Source organism: Prinia subflava, chromosome 5 (genome assembly GCF_021018805.1).
Source record: "Prinia subflava isolate CZ2003 ecotype Zambia chromosome 5, Cam_Psub_1.2, whole genome shotgun sequence".
Classification (NCBI taxonomy): Eukaryota; Metazoa; Chordata; class Aves; order Passeriformes; family Cisticolidae; genus Prinia; species Prinia subflava.
The window spans coordinates 39476770-39499004 of record NC_086251.1 but is presented as its reverse complement, the minus strand read 5'-3'; the positions used below and the strand labels follow the sequence as shown (position 1 = coordinate 39499004).

Here is a 22235-nt window from a genome sequence, read left to right as displayed (position 1 = left end):
ACATTCCAATTAGCCTTATTTCCTCACTGACTAAGGCAGAATACTGCAGCCTGTCGCCCCTAAATCCAGTACATTCACACTGCCTGTAATTGCTACTCTGTGGTAATAATTTCATATGGGATATAAGTGACTGTTATTAGATTTTGTGTTTTGGACTTTCTCATGTTCCTATTCATGTCTGGTATGCCAAAAAAGTTCGCATCAGCCCTGCAGAATTCTTCAGAGTATGTGGTAGTTTTGTGTGTCGGGGAATCTTCCATCTGGCTAGTGTGGGTTTCCTAAACACCATAAAACCCTGCCTGTGGAGATTGTGTATCTCTTATGGGCCCCATGGAGTTTATAATCTGCTTTTAATCATTGTATGAGGCAGTCAACACATCAGTCCTCATTAAGGAGTTTTTTTTCCATTTTGAATCCCCTTTAATAAGCTTTGATCCAAATTTGAAAATCCAGAACCTTTGCTAATTTGCATTGGTATCTTACACTGCTGCAAAAGTTGTCTTCCTTTGCTTTCCATTTCCTTCCATACAAACTCTGATGTCCATTGCCTTCTGTGGATTGCTACAGCAAGTATAAGATTCTCAGTACCTCGCCCTCATTCACTTGTCTTTTGAATGTACCCACCAGCATCTGTTTCTCAGTAAACTACAGGTCATACCCTTAACCGGGACAAATGAATGCAACTTAGCGCGACAGAGCAAAGTCAATTTGCTGTAACTAAGAAACTAGCTCTGTATCTACATTCCTCAACAAGACACCAGGGCTTACTTTACATTTCAAAACACCAGCACCAGTTAAATTATTCCCCATATGATATTAAAAGATTATCAACTACGATTCAAACTCAGCAGAATTTCACAGCAGTGGGCAGCTCAGTAGTTATCATTAAAAGGAAAATCACTTTTGACATGTGCTAAATTATTTACTGACACAAATCAGTGAAACTGTTAATATCTATGAAATTGTACTCCTAGGCTCCAGTATTTAATGTTTTTATGTGGCATGCAACAGAGTACAATTTTTTTAAGTTAAAAAAAAATAGCACAGTATAGTTTTTATAGAAAATTCTCACCATCTAAATATAACATCTTAATAAAGTAAGAAATCAGATCATATGTATTGTTTTGAAAGAAGAAAACAAAAGAAATATCTCTCTCAAATTTAAAATAAAGCCAGCTGAGTTCTCTAAGACTTGGGGGTTCCTCCAAAACAAACAGCTTTAAGTCCCAGTGAATGTACAACTTGTTTCTTTTGTGAAGTGCTTCTGCCTGCAATTTCTAATTAACTAGCTCCATTCTTTTCTACAACAAGTAGCTCAACGCACACAAGCTACAATGTATACTTCAGCTAAATATACGTAGGTATGATTTTAAAAGGGAGATAACTAGTTAACAACATTTGCATGTTGCAAAGAGGCTCAATTAGTATAATAATTCAGAAATCTTGCTTTTAGCCTCTTCCCTGCATAGCTGCCCTGTACTGAATACAATCTGCACACTAAAGATATGTTTGCAGTTAAAAATCTCCAGAGACTTTAGACCCATACACAAAGATACTTACTTCAGTCTTTTCTGAGACACTGACCTGTATCCTCATTTAAAAATGAACACCACATCTTTATGTTATTAAATCTTTGTTTTGATCTATTAGTATTCACCAAAGTGCCATTTTATACAACCCCACACTGAATAGGCAAGGCTGGAGGTAACCATCTGCAGCTTTAGAGTCAGCGTTTGAATTGATGAAAAGAGCTTTGTGTTTTCATTGCCAAGTTTGATTCTTCCAGTCATTAGACATTCCCCTCAGATCACATCAATGAAGTGAACTCCCTTACACCCATGTGTTAAATTCTCTTCTCCTCATGGTTTCCTTTGCCAGCTATACTCCAGAAAGACTACTGGGTCTTAGCCACATTCTTCTCACAGCTGTGTTAAAAAAGAGCATCAGAGCTTCTTCCCCAAATCCATATGTGTATCTGGTCAGTCCCCTGTCGGAGGGTCACCTCACATTGTGGTGTGATTATTCAAATATTCATTCTTGTTCTTGAACTGCACTGCTCTGATCATTCTGGGAAAGATTAGACCCTCCAGCCAGCACGGAAGAACGTGTTGGACATTGATGTGAAACGCACACAGCTCCCGCACTCAGAAGGCAGATTAGTTTTACTTGCAGAAGAGGGGAACACTAACTACTTAATAAATGCTTGCTTCTTATCTCTTTACATTTTTTTGTATTCTTTTCATCTGTGTCAACTGTTGATAATAACTTTGTTTTTGTTGTTTCATAGATCAACTTATATATAAGCATCAGCTAGGAAAATAAATGAACAAGTACAAAAGCAGAGACAGGATTTTCAAAAAGACTAGAAGGAAATTCAGGACTAAACAAATAAAGGGTGTGTTCCAGTCATAGTGAAATTTAAGAGGTCAAAAAAAATCAGACCTTAACAGGTAAAGCAAATGTTACTAAGGATAGAATTTAATTCAGAAGACCACTTAGTTTTCTTAGTATTCAATCAACTGAAATATTTTATCTGAAGCTGTAACTCTCCTGACTTGCTCCTTAAAAGAAAGAAAAAAAAAATCAAAAGAAAAAGTCTTTAATAAACAATTAAAGACAAATGAAACAATGACTTCTGGTTTACATCACTTTTATATTAGCTTTATTCATAGTCAGAACTACCTTGACGAAATACACAAGCAGGATTCTTCTCACCATTTATGCTTATTTTCATATCTGTATATTTTAGCATTGCACTGTTACTTTGTGGATTTGTGTTTATTTTTAGAGGATTACATAGAAATTCTACCGACTCACCCTCCTCTGCCACTTTACACAGCCACATGACTATGCAACAGTAGCTGTGCTCACATGCAGAGCTGTGCTTTACTGAGCTAGAATCATTAAATTATGAGAAAAAAAAATAGAAGCCCCCAATAGACAAATTGCATTAAAATTCACTCGAGCTGCAAAGCTGTTGCAGAAAAATAGAACATTTCCTGGAAAAACCACATCAAAAGTGGCCTCAACCTTTACTGATAATTGGCTAATATTGATTTGGTATTACATTATAACCTCCTCTGATCTCACTGACATCAGCAGCCACTCCACAGTCCCCGAGGTTCCAGCCGGAAGGACATTTTTAAAATGCTTTGCTTCCTCTGTTGGCAGAAGTATTAATTAATTCACAGGCTCTCCCAGCCACCTTCTCTAGGTCAGCCCCATTTCCCTGCTGGGACTGCACCAGCTGGCTCCCGGCTTCTCAGGCAGGACAAACTTGCAGGGGCCTGTGGTACTATACCAACACTCCTGGTGAATTCTGTGCTCCTGTCCTAATTCTTTGTAACCATGAAGTAGATACATTAATTAAATCTAGAAAATTATAGTCATAGCCATTCCAGAGTACTGATTAAAATATTACTGTGCAGATCACAACAGTCTTTATTGAATACATATGTATTGTTATGTGTGCTATTTATATACATAGGTCTATTTATATACATAGACCACAGTTCAGTGTATACTTTATAAAGAATAGCACTCTCTTAAAAGTCTAAGTGTATCTTGATAGTGTCTCAGAATCAAAACAGGTTGAAACAAATGCAGATAAACATGTGTGGTGACTCTCTGAGCATCAGTGTTTCTTGTTTTACCCCAGCACCCCTGTTGGGATGGTGAATCATTTTCACAGGCAAGAGCACAGTCTCAATTTATAACTCACACTGCAGTGAGCCAATGTGAGATGTTCACCCTACTTCAGTACAGACAGATGTTTACTACATCCAAGTTTATTCTAAGTAGATACCAAAACATCCCCCTTCTGGTTCACAGCTGCTCTTTTGTATGGGATAGGATCAAGAAATTTTTTAGATGCTTTTTGTCCTGATGGAAAGCACAGGACCACTATTCTGACTTGGGTCTCACGTTTAGAAAGCAACAACTACCAGTGGGTACACAAATGGCTGACATGATGGAAATGTTGTGGAGAATTACAGCTCTCTTTTAAGCTCTGCATATCATGCTGAATGCAAACACTGAAGTTTTAAAGAATATTAAAAAATTCTTTAGTGTTGCCAGAGAACAGATTAGCGAAGGCAGTGTAAAACCAGTAAACTATATTGCATGAAAATACAAAGTACATCCTTTCTCAACATTATTTTATTAATTACAATGATCTTTCTTAATGGGCATAATTATTTAACTCTTCTGATTTTTAACTGTTGCTATTTTACTGAGTAATATTAAGAAACTACTTTATACAGCTGACAAAACGATTTCCTTTGTATGTCAGAATTCAATATTAGTTGAGCATTTTAAAAAATCAAGAAAAAAGGTATTTTAGAATGGTCTTTAGTCTATGAATTTTAGTGCCACATTTTAACTACATTAAGTATCCTCTTTAGGCAGTGCTGATAATTAATACTACTGTAATTAATACCAAAAAGCCTTTCTGTTGACAGGTTTATAGACTGTCAGTTCTTTTTTGAAATGTAGAACATCCTACATCTTCTAAATAAAATGCTAAGCTAACAAATGAGTTCCTGCCTAATTGCCAAACACTGATTTGTATGAAGCAGTTGAGGTTACAAAGAAATTGGGAATTCTCAGCCCGGTTTCCCTGCTGATGAGTACGAACTGTCTGTGTAGCTCTCCCAGAGGTGTCAGAGGAATCTCTATAGTGTCACACAAGGGTTCTTAGCTCAAAGTAAACACACTTTCCACAAACTCAGCTGCTTAATCTGTTTGCAGGTTGAATTATAAGATGGGGGTGGATGACTCTGGGTGCTGGGAAGACGCGCAGAGCATTTCCACAGTTTCGTGGTAAAAAGGGCATGCTATTGTCATCAGAAGACTTCAACCAATTGTTTGATTTTGCTATAGGCTCAGTCGTCTGATCTTAACAATAATGAAAACTAACCTGACCAAAATTTTCCCAAGTAGTTAAGCATGTTAAATTCCATAAATTCTTTTCACTACAGTGGTGCATCACCACTATTTTAATTCTGTTTGTGGCTGCACTTCTACTTCAGCCACCCTGGGTACATGGGATTAAACAAGATTGTTTCACTTTGGAAAAAAAAAAACCCAGCAAAACCCCAATCTCTACTTAAATAGCTATATTATTAAACATTTATAAATAAAACTAGATGTAACAACCCAAAACAGTGTACAGAAAGGTTCAATCATTATTCTCTTTACCACAATTTCATTTTTTTTCATAGGTTTATTTCTATCAAGCAAACACCTCCTGAAGTTTCAAATATATCTAAGAGCTCAGAATAAAGACTTGAGTGATTATCAAACAACCACTGGAGGCTTTAAAGTGATGACTAAAAATATGCATTTTCATACATAGATACCTTAATTATATTTTATGCAGTTACAAATAAATTTAAAATATAGGACTATATAACTGTATTTTAAATAGAAGAACTCCGCATGTATTTTTTTTAAACAAGAAAAGCTTTTGTTAGGTCCTTGCAATGTATGATAAGCCAATTTCTGGCTACTCTGAAAATATGCTGTAGACATTACAGTTGAAGACATATACGGACAGACAGGACAATTTGCATCAGCTAAGCAACGACCACCCTGGAAGGGTGAGAGAGGAGAATTCTTCAGTTGATGAATGTAATGCAGAGATGAGAAATGTCGGACTATCAAGAGGCTCTACTAATAACAAACATGACAATACGTACTTCACTGGAGATGAACTTCATGTTTTGGAGTTCAGTAACCTTTTAACGGGGAAACTCATGATGAGAAAGAGAATATAATCTCTTTTCACTGGTTCAGAGACTTCCTGTGGCTCTCAGTGAGATTTTGAAGCCATCCCTAAACAACCCCATGAGTGTTTACCGTGGCATGAAACATGCCAGATGTGTAACAGACCAAAAATGAAAAATTGTAATATTCTACCATGCAATTATAAAGGCAAATACTCTGTTGCCATAGGATTGCCACAAGGTAAAAAGACAGTGAAAACCATTCATAGGAGATGGAAAGACTTTCTCTGTGCCTTGCACATGTAGGAAGCAAGTTCCATAGCAGTAATGAGAGGCACCCTGACCTGCCTAATAGCACAAAACTGTTAAAATGATCAGCTTCACACTGAGTAGGAAATGAGCTGCCAAAGAAGGAATTGTTTTAAAGGACCTTTTCTGAGTACTGCCACATTTTCAGTTATAGACAAAATACCAGAAAAAAACGCTTAATGTGCATTACAACTGCAATTTTTGTTGGAAGGCAAGTGACTTACTTTTGAACTTTTTCATTGGCCTCCTGCAAAGCTTCCAGGGCTTTCTGGAGCTTCAGCTCGGTCTCCTTTTGCTCTGATCGAGTTTGCTGCAGCTGAGCTGCCATCTCCTCAACCTGGCCATAGGTTAGGGTCACAACATCCTCCCTTCCTTGCAGTCCACCTTCAGAAGTACTGAAAGCAGAGTTAGGCTGGTTCTTTGGACTCATTCCTTCAGACAAAGACTTGTACAAGCTGGAAAAATCAAATCATACATGTTATTAAGTTTCAGTCTAAGGCTGAGCTGCAACAATTGATTAATACTTTCAATATTGTCATATATGGACTCACCTGCAAAACAAGTTAAATTCCAGAAGTGACAGAGAACAAAGAGAACAAACCTTTTTGACAAGGCTGTTCTACAAGTATGTAACAATCATCAAAATTTGAAAAAGCAAAAAAAAATTCAGCAAAAATTCAAGAACTATTTTTAGCTCTAGCATCTTGTTCTTCACCTCTGAGCTGCTGCAAAAAGTTTTTATTGTGATTTACATAAAGTTGAATTAATCAGTATTAGTTTTTGATGTGTTATCAACCTGAACTACACAGGACTCTCTTTTAGAAGCAGATCCAGCAGCTACAGGGGATTTATTTGCAAAAGAAGACTTTTCAATTGAATGAAAGGAATAAAAACACTACAACTCAAAATTTAAAATTATTAAATCAGCAGGATTACTTAGAAATATGATTTGCACATGCTAATCAATTTTAAAAGTCCCCATTCAGTTTTATCCATGACTTTGAGGTAAATTCGTAGAGATTCCACATTACAGAGCACAGACCCAATACTCTTTCAATACTCTGGCACAAACCAGAATATATTATTAAATGCTTTGTATTTGTGTGCCAGAAATTTCTGGACAAATCAAACATTGTTTCAGTGTGGATTTCTAGTAGCAGTACACACTGATTACAGTATTCAAGACCGTCTACATGACAGCTGCTAGCATGCAATAGCATATTTTCTTTCTTTGCAGTTTATTAAGGTGTTTGCATGGAAAACACTGTCTGTTCCAACAGTCCACGAAGGAAAACCTAAACAAACTAAAATATAATATACATGGACAAACAAAAAGTGGATGAACTAAGAGAAATAGAGAAGCTAAAAGGTCAGAGTGTTGACATGTCATTGTGCATACTACCTGTGATTATCTGAAAATAATGTGAAAAACCTTTTCAATTAAATGAAGACATATTGAAATGATACATATTTATAAAGGGACATTAAAATTCCTAGAATGGACTAATTAAAAAAAAAATTACTGTAGCTGTTGCACATAAAATTTACTGACTGAACTTCCACTACAGTTGAGCATTGATCACCATGGAAAAACACAAAGGTATGCAAATAATGTCGAAAGCAGGTTACTGAAATACTGCTGCTGCCCACTTCTTAAACACCTGGCACAAGATTAAAAGAAAAAAAAGGCAGATGAGAAGCTAAACTGTTCAGTGAATGTATGGGTCCCTGATTACAAGAAAAAAAAAACAAAACCAAAAAAACCCTAAAAGATAGACTAAATATTCCACCTTGTTCACATCAGCTCAGAGTTTTTTTCCAGAATATATGCAAAAAAAAAAAAGTAATTTATTTAGATCCTAAAATACTGGCTCTCTGTGGCTACAACTGGGCTCCCTTTCAAAGACTGGCCATGAAAAACACATATATACTACAAAAATTGCAATATACTACTACGTCTTAGCTTATAATGATTGCATCTGCATGACCAATAGATTCTGATGCACACACTTTGTAACCAGATTCCTCCAGATAAAGGCACTACGATTAGTAGATCTTATAGCACTTTTTTTTCAAAAGCATGCCATTTCCAGACTTCCATCAATATGTTTTGGTAAAATACTTTTATTCCATCCCCTCTGAAATTTACTAATTTGAAATTCATTCATTGACCAGAAGATTATTTCTTCAATGAATATTGATGCTATAATTAAAAAAACAAATGGGAGTTCTAGGCCTGAAGAATGGGTCACAGAAGTAATCAAACACTTCCTGGGTTTCAGTAATTCACATGTTCTTTTTAGTAAGCCTTTTGCTTTACTATGGCAACACAGCCTCTTTCCTGCTCCTGCTTGGGTCTGAGAGCTTCAAGGGCCCACCTCAACTATGTCTAGGCAGAAGAAAAAGTGACTTAAGATGATATCACTTGTGCAGCTTCTGTGTAGAGCAAGGGGTTTCCTCAATCCCCAAAGTCAGAGTAGCTTCAAGCCTGCAAAGAAATATCACCAGTTGTAACTGCTCCCAGAGGGACTTGACTTTGGCTGAAAACCAACTCTGTGAAGTGCTGCTCCTAAAACACTTCTCACCTTGCCAGGCATACTTTTGCTGCAAGGTGGGAAATTATTTTCCACCTGAAGCAATTACTGAACAACATGGCAAAACCTTCCACCTAAAGGAACATCAACAACAAAAAACAACCCACAGAAAAAACCAAACATTCCCTACCTGTCCCCTCCCTCTGCCTCCACCCCAGTGATAAACATATCCAATGTTCCCAAAGGCATGTAGGTCTGACCTTGGTTTTCACCACAAAAGTTTCTCACGGGTCCTGGAGACCTCTCAGACCTCAGCCTGCACTCAGGATGGCTTTGAAGAGTGTCCCCTCATGCTGCTGAGTGCACTCAAAGGCCAGGCAGCATCGATACCTTGAAAATACTACCTCAAAGGTGCTCTTAGGAAACACTGCAATAAGATGATATCAAAAAAAGGCCATAAGACCTAAAAAGACTGAATTTTTTCTGTGAAGTGGAGGACATTAAATAGTCATTTGCCTTACATGTGAGTCAAGAGCCTGACAGCTGGTAGATGACATTGCCCTACCATAGACAAATATTTTACTAGTCTTCCTTTGCCTGCATTTACACAAGGTAAGAGGGCTGTGTTTTCTTCTCAGTACAGCAAACCATCTCTCACTAATTTATCTCAAGGCAGCAGCCGAAGGCAGACTGGCACTCAGGCCATGGACCATGTTTCAACAGGAGTGCTTGCTGCATGTAACACAGAGTATGCTCTTTGCATGGTCACAGCCCATCACAGTGTCACTCTCTTGTGTGATGTACCCATGCATTCTTAGTCTAGATGAGCTCAGGCAACTCAAACACTTCTTGAACAGAGGCCACTGTTGAATTTCTTCTCTATGGTGGTTGGGCATACAACTTCAGGATTTCACAGGACATTATGTTGACAGATTGGTGCTGATCATGTGTGTTCATACTGTCCAGACTCAATTACATGTGAGCATGGAACAACAGCGAGCAGCACCTTGAGATTCAGCCTTCTCTCCTGAAATGATCTAGAGAAATCTGCAACTTGTACCAGTGTCCTAAGAGCCTGGACACTAGATGATTCAAACACAGGTTCATTAGGTACAGTGAAAGTTTGAATTGACCATTATCCATCTTAGAATTTCCTTTTTCCAACAAATATCAGTTAAAGGCCATTAGCAAACACATTTTTCCTCCTTGGGCTTTGGTCTCCCTATCTTTAAATAAGAGCAATCACAATGCTACCTTTGCAAAGTTCTCTGAGGTTCACTGATGTCAAGAGACTCATCACTATTGAAAAAGCTAAGTTAGATGCAGCATGATCAGAATTTAGGACAAAAATAAACACAGATGGTCTTCTGGTGATGCCAAACAGCAAACACATTCTTTTCAGCTTCATTTTTATTGTCCAGAACAACTGAAGTACCCATACCATTTCTCTGTGATTAGCCTGGGAGAGTGAGTAAGGACATGAGTTAATTATCTGAGCCTTTCTTGAAGCTGAAGGACTACCAAGATATGCTTTCAAACAAGACATAACTGGAAACCATACCTCCATTCCCAGCTCTTCATTTAGGGAGTTGCACAGTGATCAAATGTCTTCTGTTCACTTTATGCAGCCCCTGGGCAAATTGCTCAGATAGCACAGCCTCATGTGAGCAATATGCACATGACATTCAGCACCACCTATCACTCCTCACATTCACCGTGCCATCAAATGGTCTAGGACCTCCACAGAAGTAGTTTCTGGATTGACAGTGTTTGGTTGGAACAGAGCAAAACATACATGAGACTGATGAGTAGAAGGAAGCGTTTTTGAGGTGTTTGCAGTTACAGTGCTATTCCCTTCAGCTAGAGCCCAGACCCACAGCTAAGGAGCTACCTTGTAGCTAGGAAAACTACATGAATTCCCTGGGTGCATGATGCACCTGGGGCTGGGGTCTCTAATAGCTCTAATTGATTAGAGACTGGAAGATTACAACTTAGCATTAGCTTTTTTCTCACTGAGAGATATAGTGCACCTGAGTTCACAGAAGAGACTATTGTAGATTTAATGCTTTAATCCTGAATATTATTTGCTACATGTTAACATTAATTACACATTTTCAGGGTTCCACAATGTATCTGTGCTAACTGCAAAACACAGATTCACACGCTCTCAAATTCCTTCCATGAATTAAACTGTGTTTGCAATACAGCAAACTATTGCAGCTACTCTTTGTAGTTTTCCCAAGTTATATGTTATTCCTAGAACCAAGCTTTCCATAAAATTTTCCTCTCATGTTTTGACAGGGAATCGGTTGTATTAGCATATTTTAGCCTAAGCATTCACTGGCTGCACCATGAAGGCTTGCTTCTGAATAAGTAAAATTAACCCAAAATTAAAAAAAAAAATTGTAATTGTAATAACTTTATTCCACTAGATACTATAAGTAAGAATTTTGCTATCTTGTATCTGCTCTTTATTGTCAATTCATATGCTTTGGCCATTCTTAAATATTTGCCAATGGCTTTAGTTAACAAAATAACTTTAACTTAGTATTTGTAATACTGTAGTTATTCCCTACAGTAATAGATTATTTAGGTAACACTGCAAATAGAGAGGGAACCTTATCTATTAATCGAAGACAGAGCTGGCACCAAGAGCGACCTCAGGATGTGAATATAATGGACATTTAAGATGGTGCCAGCGACCCTGTTTTACCGCGTATCACAACCTCCTGCCTGCTCTCCCTGGGAAGTGCGAGCTTTTCGCAGAGGCAGAGCAGCCCTGGCTCGGCCGTGGGCAGCAGGCAAAGAGGAGGGGCACAGACAAGAGGCACCGACACCTTCCCCATCCCCAGGCAGAGCGGGCAGCACCTGCGCCTCTCCGCTGGGCTGACATGGATCACTGGAGGGGTGTGTACGTGGGTGGTGTGGAGCCAGCAGCCCTGGCCCGGGGCCAGCAGGGAAACTGCCGATGTCAGGGATTTGCAGAAACACAAGCTTGGTGGAAGAGACACTGAGGATCTTGTCCTAAAGGTCATAGTGATTTATTTTTTATACTGAGAGTATGTTTTTAACAACATTTCTGGCAACTGTTTAAAGAACAGTGCACCATTTTCCTCAAATATAAACTGAATTAAGAAAGCAGTAACTCTTGGTAGTGCACTAAAATAACAACCACTGGCATAACAAAAAAAAAAAAAAAAAAGGTAGAAAACAATGTACTACTTTGTAATTTAAAACACTATGTATTACTTTTTGTCTTTTTCTGATGATCCTTGCCAAGAGCTTCACCCTGAACACCGTCACTCACAAGAAAACCAGGATAACATGACATAAAGGAACACCAGGCCTTCTGCCCAGGCATTTTGGGATCAACTCCTAGAGACCCCCCACACCCACATGCCCACTAACCCAGTCTAGACCTTCAGCAATCCCTTCAGCTCCCACAGGCTTGACTGTACTGCTGGCATGAACACTTACTCTCCAGAATGCCAGCCGTGGAAATCTTCCCTGATGACAAAGAGTGGGTGCACTCAAGAGCCAGACATTTCTGCTAGAAGCCTTAATTGATGTTGCCTGTCACCATAGTTTGAACTGAGATTTGCCTGCAGAACTAATAAAATCTAAAAGAGATTTCTTTGCTAGAAATTATGCATGAAGTTAAGGCTAATATGGCTTGGGCCTTAATTTTCCTTTGCAGCTTCTCACTGATAAAGATAATGGCATCTGACTTCCATTTTACATGAGTGAAGCTACACACAGACACTTTTATTTCAAATAAATAAAATCCTTCGGCAAAAAAGTAGGAATATTAGTGAATCAACTCATATTAGATAAATTGCAACAATCCAGACAAAATAAACAAGAATCCTGACCCTGAAAACTGAAACAGTCAGTGAAGCGTTGACTCAGTGCAAAGGGGCACGCCATATATACATCTATATAAAAGAAATCTGATGGTGCCATGTGCTTCACTGCTTGATTAATGACTGATACATGTCATAATGCAGGCATCAGAATTACCTGAAAACAAGCTCAATGTAATGACTATGTGCTATTGACTTTTATTTTTGTCTCCAGGGAATAGTGTTTACTTTGCTTTAAAATTTATATGAGTCATTTTGTTATGTGCCTTTTTTTAATTAGTCGGAAAGAAATAGCCATTTGAGAAAGAGAGCGGAAATCAATTCTGATTCAATGCCGATAGCTACTGTGCGATGTAAACTGTGTGTTCTTTCTAATTAAATGTAAACACGTGCAGTTCTAAAGTCCAGCAGTGATGACAACTACTAGAAAGGATTGCCTAAGACCTGGTCAACTGATCCTTGTGAACCTTTTGTTCATACCGTAGGCGAACTTGTGCAATCTGTCTCAGGTGAACGCCAGTTGTAACTGACTTTATTTTAGGTCATCTTCAGAGAAAAGACTTGACAAGAATGTGGAGAGCTCTGTAATACTTCCAGTTACCCATTAACTATGTCCTTCTGATAGCTAATCAATAGCATTGCATGGAGCCAAACACACTGCACTGAACTGCCCCTCTTCCAAAAGCCAAGTCTTGGTAAATATTTAATGGCAGTAAAGGTGTTTTGACTCTTATCAATCTGATATGTTAAAGAACTCTTGAAAGAAACTTTATCTTGCTTCTCTCTGCATAAATAATTTGTTCGGTTACAATTTTAGTCTTATGCAAAAGCACTGAATTTAATGATCTAATGCTTTTAAATCAAGGCTTTGGACAGAGCAAATGTAGTTTCAATCCACATGTCACAAAATAAAGAAAAACCAAAGTTTATTTCCTTGATAAAATGCCAACTAGAAATATACATCAAGGAACCTAGCCCTTTACACTGTAGTAGTAAATGCTGTGCCAAACTCGTTCAAAACCTGTTATACAAGTGCGCATTTCAGATTTTCTTACAAGGCTTCAGTTTCTGAAAAATTCTTAGCTCTCATTCACATCAAGACGACGTAGGACTTTTAGCTTCTTTTCACTAGGGAAAAAAAACTCCAACTCTAAAATAGTTATGTTAGGATCCAGAGACTTTTTGTAGCCATACATTGAATATTTCTATCTTCAAGTGGGTATATTCATGTGATGAGTTTTATCAAGCATGTTTCCATTTTCTATTTTTTCTGTACAAAGCTGCTTGTCTAGATCCCTAACAAAGAAACTTTTCTCCTGATCCTTTAACATCATGCAGGTATCCCTCTGCTACAGCCTGGTAGGATCCAAACACCACCTTAGATTCTTAGATGAGCTTATTTCATGCCCCTTGCTAATGTCAGAGGATGGATGAATCCTCTGACTCTCTCCCACAGCACAGTCTTCCAGTCTATTCTGTGCAATCCAACTTCAATATGAGCCTAAGTATTTTGAAGAAACTGATTCAGCAATGGATATAAGCTTTTTCTTGGAAAATAATCTGGCAATAAAATGTTGATAGTGTTTCAGTTTCCAAAATGTGATTCACCATAAATGTTTTCCCAGAAGTATAAGCATTACTTTCCCCCCAGTGTTTACATGGACTCCTTTGTGCTCTTGATGCCATTCAACAGTCTTGAAAAATAAAGATCACAGGAATAATTCCCAAACACTGGCATAGACCAAGTGAACAGCCTGAAGTTTTCTAACCACTATTAACTGCCTCTTGTGAAAATAGTATTAATTAAAATCATAAAGGCATATAAATTAATTAAACAATGAAGCACATGGCACCATTTAGGAATGATCAGCTGAAGAAAGTCCGTTACTAAAAACCTCAGAAAATATCTTGTACTTAATACAATGCTATCTTTATAAATCAGACATGATCGTGAATTTTATGGCTGTCCTGATTTGCTATTGTGATCACTTGGCCTAACTCCTCCACTGAATCAGAAAAGCAAGAAACAAAGCTGTCTTGGACCCCTAGCTGGAAGCCAGCCCTGCCTCCCAGCATGGCCAGGAATATCCAGCTGAGGAAGAGTCTCTCCAGGAGAAGTAATTAGAAGAAATACAAAGAATGGAAACATGTTTCAAAGATGGAATAATTGAACACATATGGTATTTCGAGAGGGGTGATCTCAGGGATGAGCTGAGTAGCCCTAAAGATAGAAAACATAGCCCTAAGGCTAGCCCTCAGTGTGACTAACCTGAGAAAGGGAATCACACGAGGCACCGCTACTTGTCCCTACTTCCTTGCTGGATGATTCAGTGGGTTAAAAAAAAAAATCTTTGAATGATTAAAAAAAAAAATGAAAATATAACTTTTAAAATTTGAGGAGACTTCCTTCCCTGTCCCAAGAAAATAAAGCAGAGTATTTGAAAAGTTTTGTCTGATCTTACTCAAAGGTGTTAGTGAAAAATACTATGCAGCTCTGATGAAAAGCAAACATGGTGTACTGTGCTCCAGCCCATGGTCACCAGAGTGCCAGTAAGTGAGGTACTGATGAACTCTAGGTGAGTGTGCCCAGCACATTGTCCCCTTTCTTGGTACTGTACACAGCAACATGTACCACTCTGCAATGGCTGGTGACTCACTAGGAGGACAGCATGTGCTGCGGTCTGAAATTTGTCCTCCACATAGGTAAAGACACCTAAAATGCCCACTTTATTGCCACCATGGCTTCTCCCACACAAAAATGCAGTTGTTTTGGGCATTGCTGTGTGGATACACACTTAGCAACTCACCTCCTGAACGCCATGTAAACGACACAATGGCAACGTATCGCTACTCAGTAAGTCATGTCTTACCTAGCTGCTGCTGCCAAACCCTTGTGCATATAAATCATACAGCTCCTTGGACAGTTAAGCGCTATGAAACAAGGCAGTTAAAACGATGGCTTAAATGATAAAGGGAGCGCCTGGGAAATTTAATATAGGGGAAGTCTGCTTCCCTATTGTACCAAAGCTTACTGAAGCAACTGGGCAGACTTGTCTGGGCCATTCTCCTTAACGTGAAACAAGGACACATGCTATGGGAATGATTTAGTGGATTGGGGATAAGAGCTCTGTCTTGAATTCCCTCTTCTATTTCATGTCTTCTGTGTGGTACTGAGCAAGTCACAACATGCAAAACTCAGCCTGCCATGCTGAAACTGGGAGTAAAGTGTCTTTCCCTAGCTCATTTTCTTTAAAATCCAAGCTTTCGGGGTCCTGGATTTCTTCTTATTACCTACATGTGCCACACCTTGGAAACCTGCGGCCCAGATTTGGTTCAGGTCTCAGTGCCAATTATGGATCATGAAAGACACTAAAGAGCTAATTAACAGTATGCACACGTTAACAATGCACATCAACGTGGTTAACCTCAGCAGACTGATCCAGGTTTGGTGCCTCAACGGCAAAAACAGTTTTTCACAAGGTTTTGCCTCCCCTGTCAGGTTCAGCCACCACTGTCACCACAGGGCACAGGCAGTGACACAGCCTCCTGAGCCTTGTTGATCTGCCCCGAGCACAAACATCCTTGTTTTCTGAGAAGACGTTCTTTCTTTCCTCTCAGTGAAAGGGCCCATCAGCTGGATATGGCACATGACTGGAAGCCAAAACACACAACTTTCATACCTCTTGAAAAGTGAGAGATTAGACTGTTGGCTGCTGGAGAAAAATCAGTGAAGAGAAGCTCTCAAGCATAGGGATTGGAAAGAGTCTATAAACAGTGCTGAATTGATTTCTGTATCCTAAAAATTTCAAATCAGCTTCCCTCACCTCTCTCTTCCTTTACCCTCATGAGCTTTGACCACCGAGCTATTGAAATAAAGTGCGTAAAAAATTAAAATAATTGTGCACTTTAATTTAATTTGGTTGAAGAGGAAAACAACATTTTTCACCTTATGACACAGTATTTTCACAAGAAAAACTGCCGTTTTTTCTTTCATTTCTCCATGACCAGCAGGTAAAATGAAACATTGTAGCAGGAAATATACTGGTTCCACTGAACCAAAGAATTAATTATTTTCTCAGGACCTGACAAGGAAACTGAATGAATATGAAAGCTCTTGTGAAATCTAGCCAACACGGAATTCAACACTCTTCAATTCCTTATTTATTTTTTGAACAGGACAAGATAATTATTGGTATGAATACTGCCTACTATGCTTATACACATTCAACAGGTATTATACCCTCCTCTGCTATGAGCAGTAACATTGCTCAAGAGGGAAAACTAAATTCCTACATCTCACCATTCCTCATTCTATTGTCACAACTGTAAAAGTATAGCAAAATAACTCCTTTGGTACAGAAAGTAGGGAAGAAGAGCTAAAAGAAAGAATGTGTATCCATCAAAACCCTTAGGATTGAAACAAAAAGAACATTATCTTATATGAGCCTGGATAATATGAAGATCCTGCCTAGCTCAGAAGCAAAAGAAAGAGAAATCAGATAATATGAACCTTGTTATCCATCCTTCTTCTCAGTCTTTCTGGTGAGGGACAAATTCACAGAACTTCTTCCTCTTTGGTGAAAGTTACTTAATAATAGTGGAAGCCATTTCCCACTGAGAACCAGAAGAAAGCCTAGTGAAGCTTTGAATGTATTTGTATAAAGAGGCTAAAGGCTGTGGCCATAAGAAGGTGCTCTTCTGCCTGCCTAGTACAACTAAATACTTCCTGGAAACCTTACTGCTTCCTCCTGATCTCTGGGACTGGAAGACCAAAAGAGAAAAAAAATGCAAGAAAATATTACTTTATGCACCCAAAAATAGGGGCAAGAAGAAAAAGTTCCTTCAAGAATAAAAAGAAACAATAAATAATCTAGATGTTTGAAATTTTGGCCTCAACTTGGCTTGTTTCAGTGACCATAGACTGGGTATGACACAAGTCCTTCATGGTATATTTCCAATACAATGTACATAGTTTTTACCTTAATGAGATATGTAAGATCAGAATCAATGAATCAACACCATGATATGCCCCTAAGTTATTTTTTCATGGACAGCAGGTGAGCGGATGTCATTCCTCTGTTTAATCAGGAGTTAAAGCGTGTACAGTAATTCCTTATTTTCACAATATTCCTTCTGACAAAGATAACAACCATAAGAATGGCTCCCAGCTGGCTAAACCTGACATACAGGTTTTGTTAATAAAAAAATGCATGACTTAATTAATGAAATGGATCTATTAAGACTGTCCCCCAATCAACCAGAGTGGCCCCACCTACAGCTGAACTTCACATGACCTATCTTATGCAAAAAGAATTGTAATAACTTGCACTGGAAGCTGCTATAGAGGAAAGGTTGCTATGAAGAAAAAATATGACTTAGAAATGCATATAATGCCCCTAGAGGAGAAAGCTTAGTATTTTCACTTTTACTCAGCATTTTCCTTTACAGTGAATAATTGAAACAATTTTGCTAAACTGTGTAAATTTATTTCACAAAGAATAATTGCATTTGATCTATTAGCACCTGATACTATCTATTGTCTAAATTGCTTGCATTCAATTCATGAGTAATGTCAACAGTATTAACATCCATTATGGAAGAATTAGCTGAATAAAAATAATTTTAAATGTTTGACATTCTTGTGCCCTTTATCTAGCATACTGTTCAAAAGAAGTATCATTATACCAACATATTCTTGGATTTTTTTAAAGGCATGTCTTTATTTAAGTCTGCAAACTTGGGGTCTTTAAAATCACAATTTGCCTGTTTTGTTCTGGCAAGCATAAATCTGCAGCAATCTACTCATTTTACATTCTTTTCAGTTCCTGCCTAGCTGTCCCACACTAATTGGCTGTCCAATTTCACCTCCATCAACTTTGGCAGGCTCAACACCTCCTTCAGAAAACCAGTTTTTCCCCCCCAATCATAAAGACCTGCACTGTTACAAACAGAAAAAAGGAACTTTGCAACATTTCTACAAGAAGGTTTTATATATATATATATATATACACACACACACACATTAGTTTGATCACACACACACATGCATGCTCCAAACTGAACTAATGCAACAGCAGATACCTATTTCTTTCTCTCTTGCAGCCTCATTCCTATTTCAAAGATTTCCAAATTCGTGCTTGCCTTTTAGCCGAGGAAATCCCATGAACTGTTTAAGATTACATTCTCACTGAAAGCGATGAATGCCACAGTCTTCTCCAGAATAAAAAGCTACTTTCTCTCCTTGGAATAGTAACTTTACAGTAATTTGGAGGAAGCAGGAGAAACAGTTGGTCATTAAACATGAAATGTATTAGCGGGGCACTCACAGTGTATGACTCATCTGGAAAAGGCAGTTCTGTACTTGAATTTCAGGACTGCTGCAATACAATAGTTACTGTGATAAATTTAGGTTTCTTTCACTTAATATTTAGCAGAATCTAATAAAGAAAACTTAAATCAATGCACTTTCCAAAAAATGCATGAGTAGCACTATTTACAACTTCCAGCTAGGGGAATTGAGAGGCAAAGAAAAAACATTCCAAAGGAGGCCCTTCATTTCCACTCCCCAAATGGAGACTTTTAGGACTTGATGTTTACAACTTACAGAGACTTGCAACTCCAGATGAAAACAATGACGAATTAGAACATTCAAAGCAGGAATCCCCCAAGCACTTTAGCAGCACATATAAAATCATCCAATTCTTCAGACTCACATTGTTCTTGAAGTCCTATTCAGTTCTCTGGAAATGTCCAACCTGAATATGTGTGAAGCACTTGGTAGTAGTTGCTTGTTACATGACATTGCTGGAAATGGAGCTTTTGCAGAGCTCAGAAGAATGAACAAAAAAACCAAAACAACAAAAAACCAAAACAAACAAACAAAAAAACCCAACAAAACAAAAACAAAAAAAACCCACACCACCAAACCAGGCTAAATAGGGCGCTGGCTTGATTAGTAAAAAGTTTCATATGATGCCCCGGAGTGGAGGGAAAAGTGATTCATGTAAAGATACAAAGAAAGAGATAACTCCTAAGGACAGAAATTCTGTTTGCTCTCAAGACATTGTGAATCTCTGCTTTATAGTTTTTTTTACCAGTCCTAGTTGTTCATGATCTACTGAGCCCTAAAATCATATCACTTTGATGAAAGCTTTGTGCATTTCCTTACTCTGAAGTTCTGACTCATTTAGGTGATTAGGAGGCAGAATGGTAACAGAGATAAAATAACAGGACCACTTCAGAGCACTCTTAAGTCACTGTGAGAACTCTCAAGTCTAAGGTAAATATATCTACTCATAAGGAACTCCCGAAATGGAGACACTAAGAGAAACAGGCATGTGCACTGCCTCCTGGACTTTTAGTGTAGATTTTGTCTTGTTTTGCCCACTTTGCAGCAAGTGAGCTCTTAGTTTTATCTGAGGAAAAAAAATTAGTTCGCAGGAATCTGAAGAACAGAAACAAAATACTTACGTCTAGAGCTAGGGAAAATGTGACACAGTTCAGAACTCACTTGTAAGAGCAGAGTAGATGACAGGATCTTTTAGATGGTGGACAGAAAGCTTTGGGACACAAACCCCACATACTTTACAACAAATGAAAACCAAAATCAGCTCACCAAATAATCAGAACCCAAAGTCTGATGTACTTTTATCAATAAACAGTAACATCTTCCCTATGTGTATGATGAATAAAATTCACTGGCAGTTCAGGTGTAGGCAAGCCTTCAGAGGGAGACTGAGAAAAAGAAATGGAATATGACATTCCCGGAGTAAATATGGTGTGCGTGGGGAAGAACTTCAGCTGCTGGCCCCATCAAGTCCTAACAAAAGGAATGTGAGAGCTGTTCCCAAGGTGAAAGAAGACAGGCTGAGCAATGTGGCTAATGGGATCACACTGAGCTAATGGGATCACCACGACTTCTTTTACTTCTGTTGGTGCATGTCAAAACTCTGATGTGTTTTAAAATACATTCTACAGCAGTAGGCTAAATCTTGGGGCATTTTGGAGATAATTTACATATCTTCAGGTTTTGAGCCTTGTGTAGAAAGAGTCTACTGGGTAAAAACACTTCAAGTTCAGAAGTTGGCAAATTGCAAGAGCAGATTCTCTTCTGTCAGACAAAGGAAAAAGAAGAAACAGAAGGCTCAAACATGTTAGTATCTTATTAAAAAGGCATTTAATGCTGCTGCCCTCACATAAATCTGCAGAGGTTACAAACAACTCACACTTCCACAAGCCCCCAGTTGCTATCTTTCACAGACCAGGTTCAGACAAGAGAATAAATCCAGCCACACTGTAGCACCCAACTATACTATCCCATGTTTAGATTTGGCAAGTGCTGACAACACTTGGGAATGCTGTAAGTAATATTACTGATTTCTAAAAGCTCTGAAAACTTGCTTAATGCACTTGATTATGGGATCCTGAAAGTATTCTAGAATTATCCTTAATCAACACGTAAGGATTTAAAAATAAAATTGTACAGCTCAAAATGATCCAGCTTTGGCATCTACAGTTAAATTATTGCTCCACAAAATTCCTAGTTTTTCAAAGGGGAACTTGCGGGTCCCTTCCCAGCGCCCTACATGCAAACTCAGGTGTCTAAATTTACATATATGAGACTGAAAATTTTGGCTGCACGGTTTAACAGGCAGATCTGCTGGGAGGTCTCTTGTAACCAGATTTTTTTAAAGCCTCATATTTATTGGACAGATACTGGCCCAATTCCAATCCACAACTGCAAATCCAAAGAAACAGCTCAGAGCAAACCGGCAGCCTTATTAGCCTTTAAAGATTTCATTTTCAAGAACTCAAGACCCTTTATTGACTAATGAAAGGTTGGGTCCCCAAGCCCACAGACTGATGTTGCTTGGAACATATTTTAATCATTTTGGAGTGCTAGCAGCCATCTGTCTAAAGAGCTTTGATCACATAAATGCACTCTGAACTGCAGCTCCTTCCGACTCCAAACCCTGTCCAAAAGCCAAAGGGAACATGCAGGCATGGCAACTTTGAGACAATTCAAAGCCTTGCAATGTGATAAGGCTGCTTTTATTATTTAGCACATCATTAGATTTAATGACACCACAGATAAGAGATACACTAAAAAGATACCATTGTCATCGCCTATCTTATAACAGCAACATCCAACTGTGACTTTCTTTGTTTCTACCCAACACTTGTTACTTGCTATGCTATTTTAAAAGAATAGTTAAATGAAACAAAAGGATTTCTTTTCCTGCTTCAAACATCAGAAATAGTAAAAAAAAGTACCTAAAAATAAAGTTAGGACTTAGTTTTTTTAATACTTTCCTCCTTAGTTAAAAAAACCCCAACAAACGTACAGCAAACCACACAAACTACCCCCCCCACACACACACACAAAAGACAAGCAGAGAAATCCCAAATAATCTACTGTATTTTCAGTTTAGACTATTGTTTAGACTATTGACTGTTGGGCAGATACTGCTTGCACATACAATCCTACTTTGACCAGCACTGAATACAAATTTACATTGAAAAGAGAGAGATCCTTTACAGTTAGAACTCTTAACACTATAACGTTAATGAACAAATTTTACACAATTCCCATTATTATTTCCTACTTTTAAAACAATTTGGCAATGTCATAGCTTATTTTGTGATGATCAGTATTTTTTGTTGTGGTGTCTTGTGAATGGTACAGACACGTTATTAACTATGAAAGCTTGGAAGCAATAACAGTGTCAGGCACGAAGAAAATCTATTTTAATGACCAGAGTCAAAAAATTGCTCTCAAAAATCAAAGCAGAAACCCTAAGAGA

General features: G+C 38.1%; 1 protein-coding gene across 11 annotated transcripts in view; it reads right to left on the bottom strand.

Annotated features, from left to right (window-relative positions):
* MIPOL1 (mirror-image polydactyly 1) overlaps nucleotides 1-22235 on the bottom strand; it is a 186439-nt gene that overhangs the window by 15476 nt on the left and 148728 nt on the right. For all 11 annotated transcript variants that reach the window (XM_063398938.1, XM_063398934.1, XM_063398930.1 and 8 more), the window contains one exon: nucleotides 6260-6490. In XM_063398938.1, the coding sequence (XP_063255008.1) occupies nucleotides 6260-6490 (231 nt within the window). The remainder of the gene's footprint in view (nucleotides 1-6259; nucleotides 6491-22235) is intronic.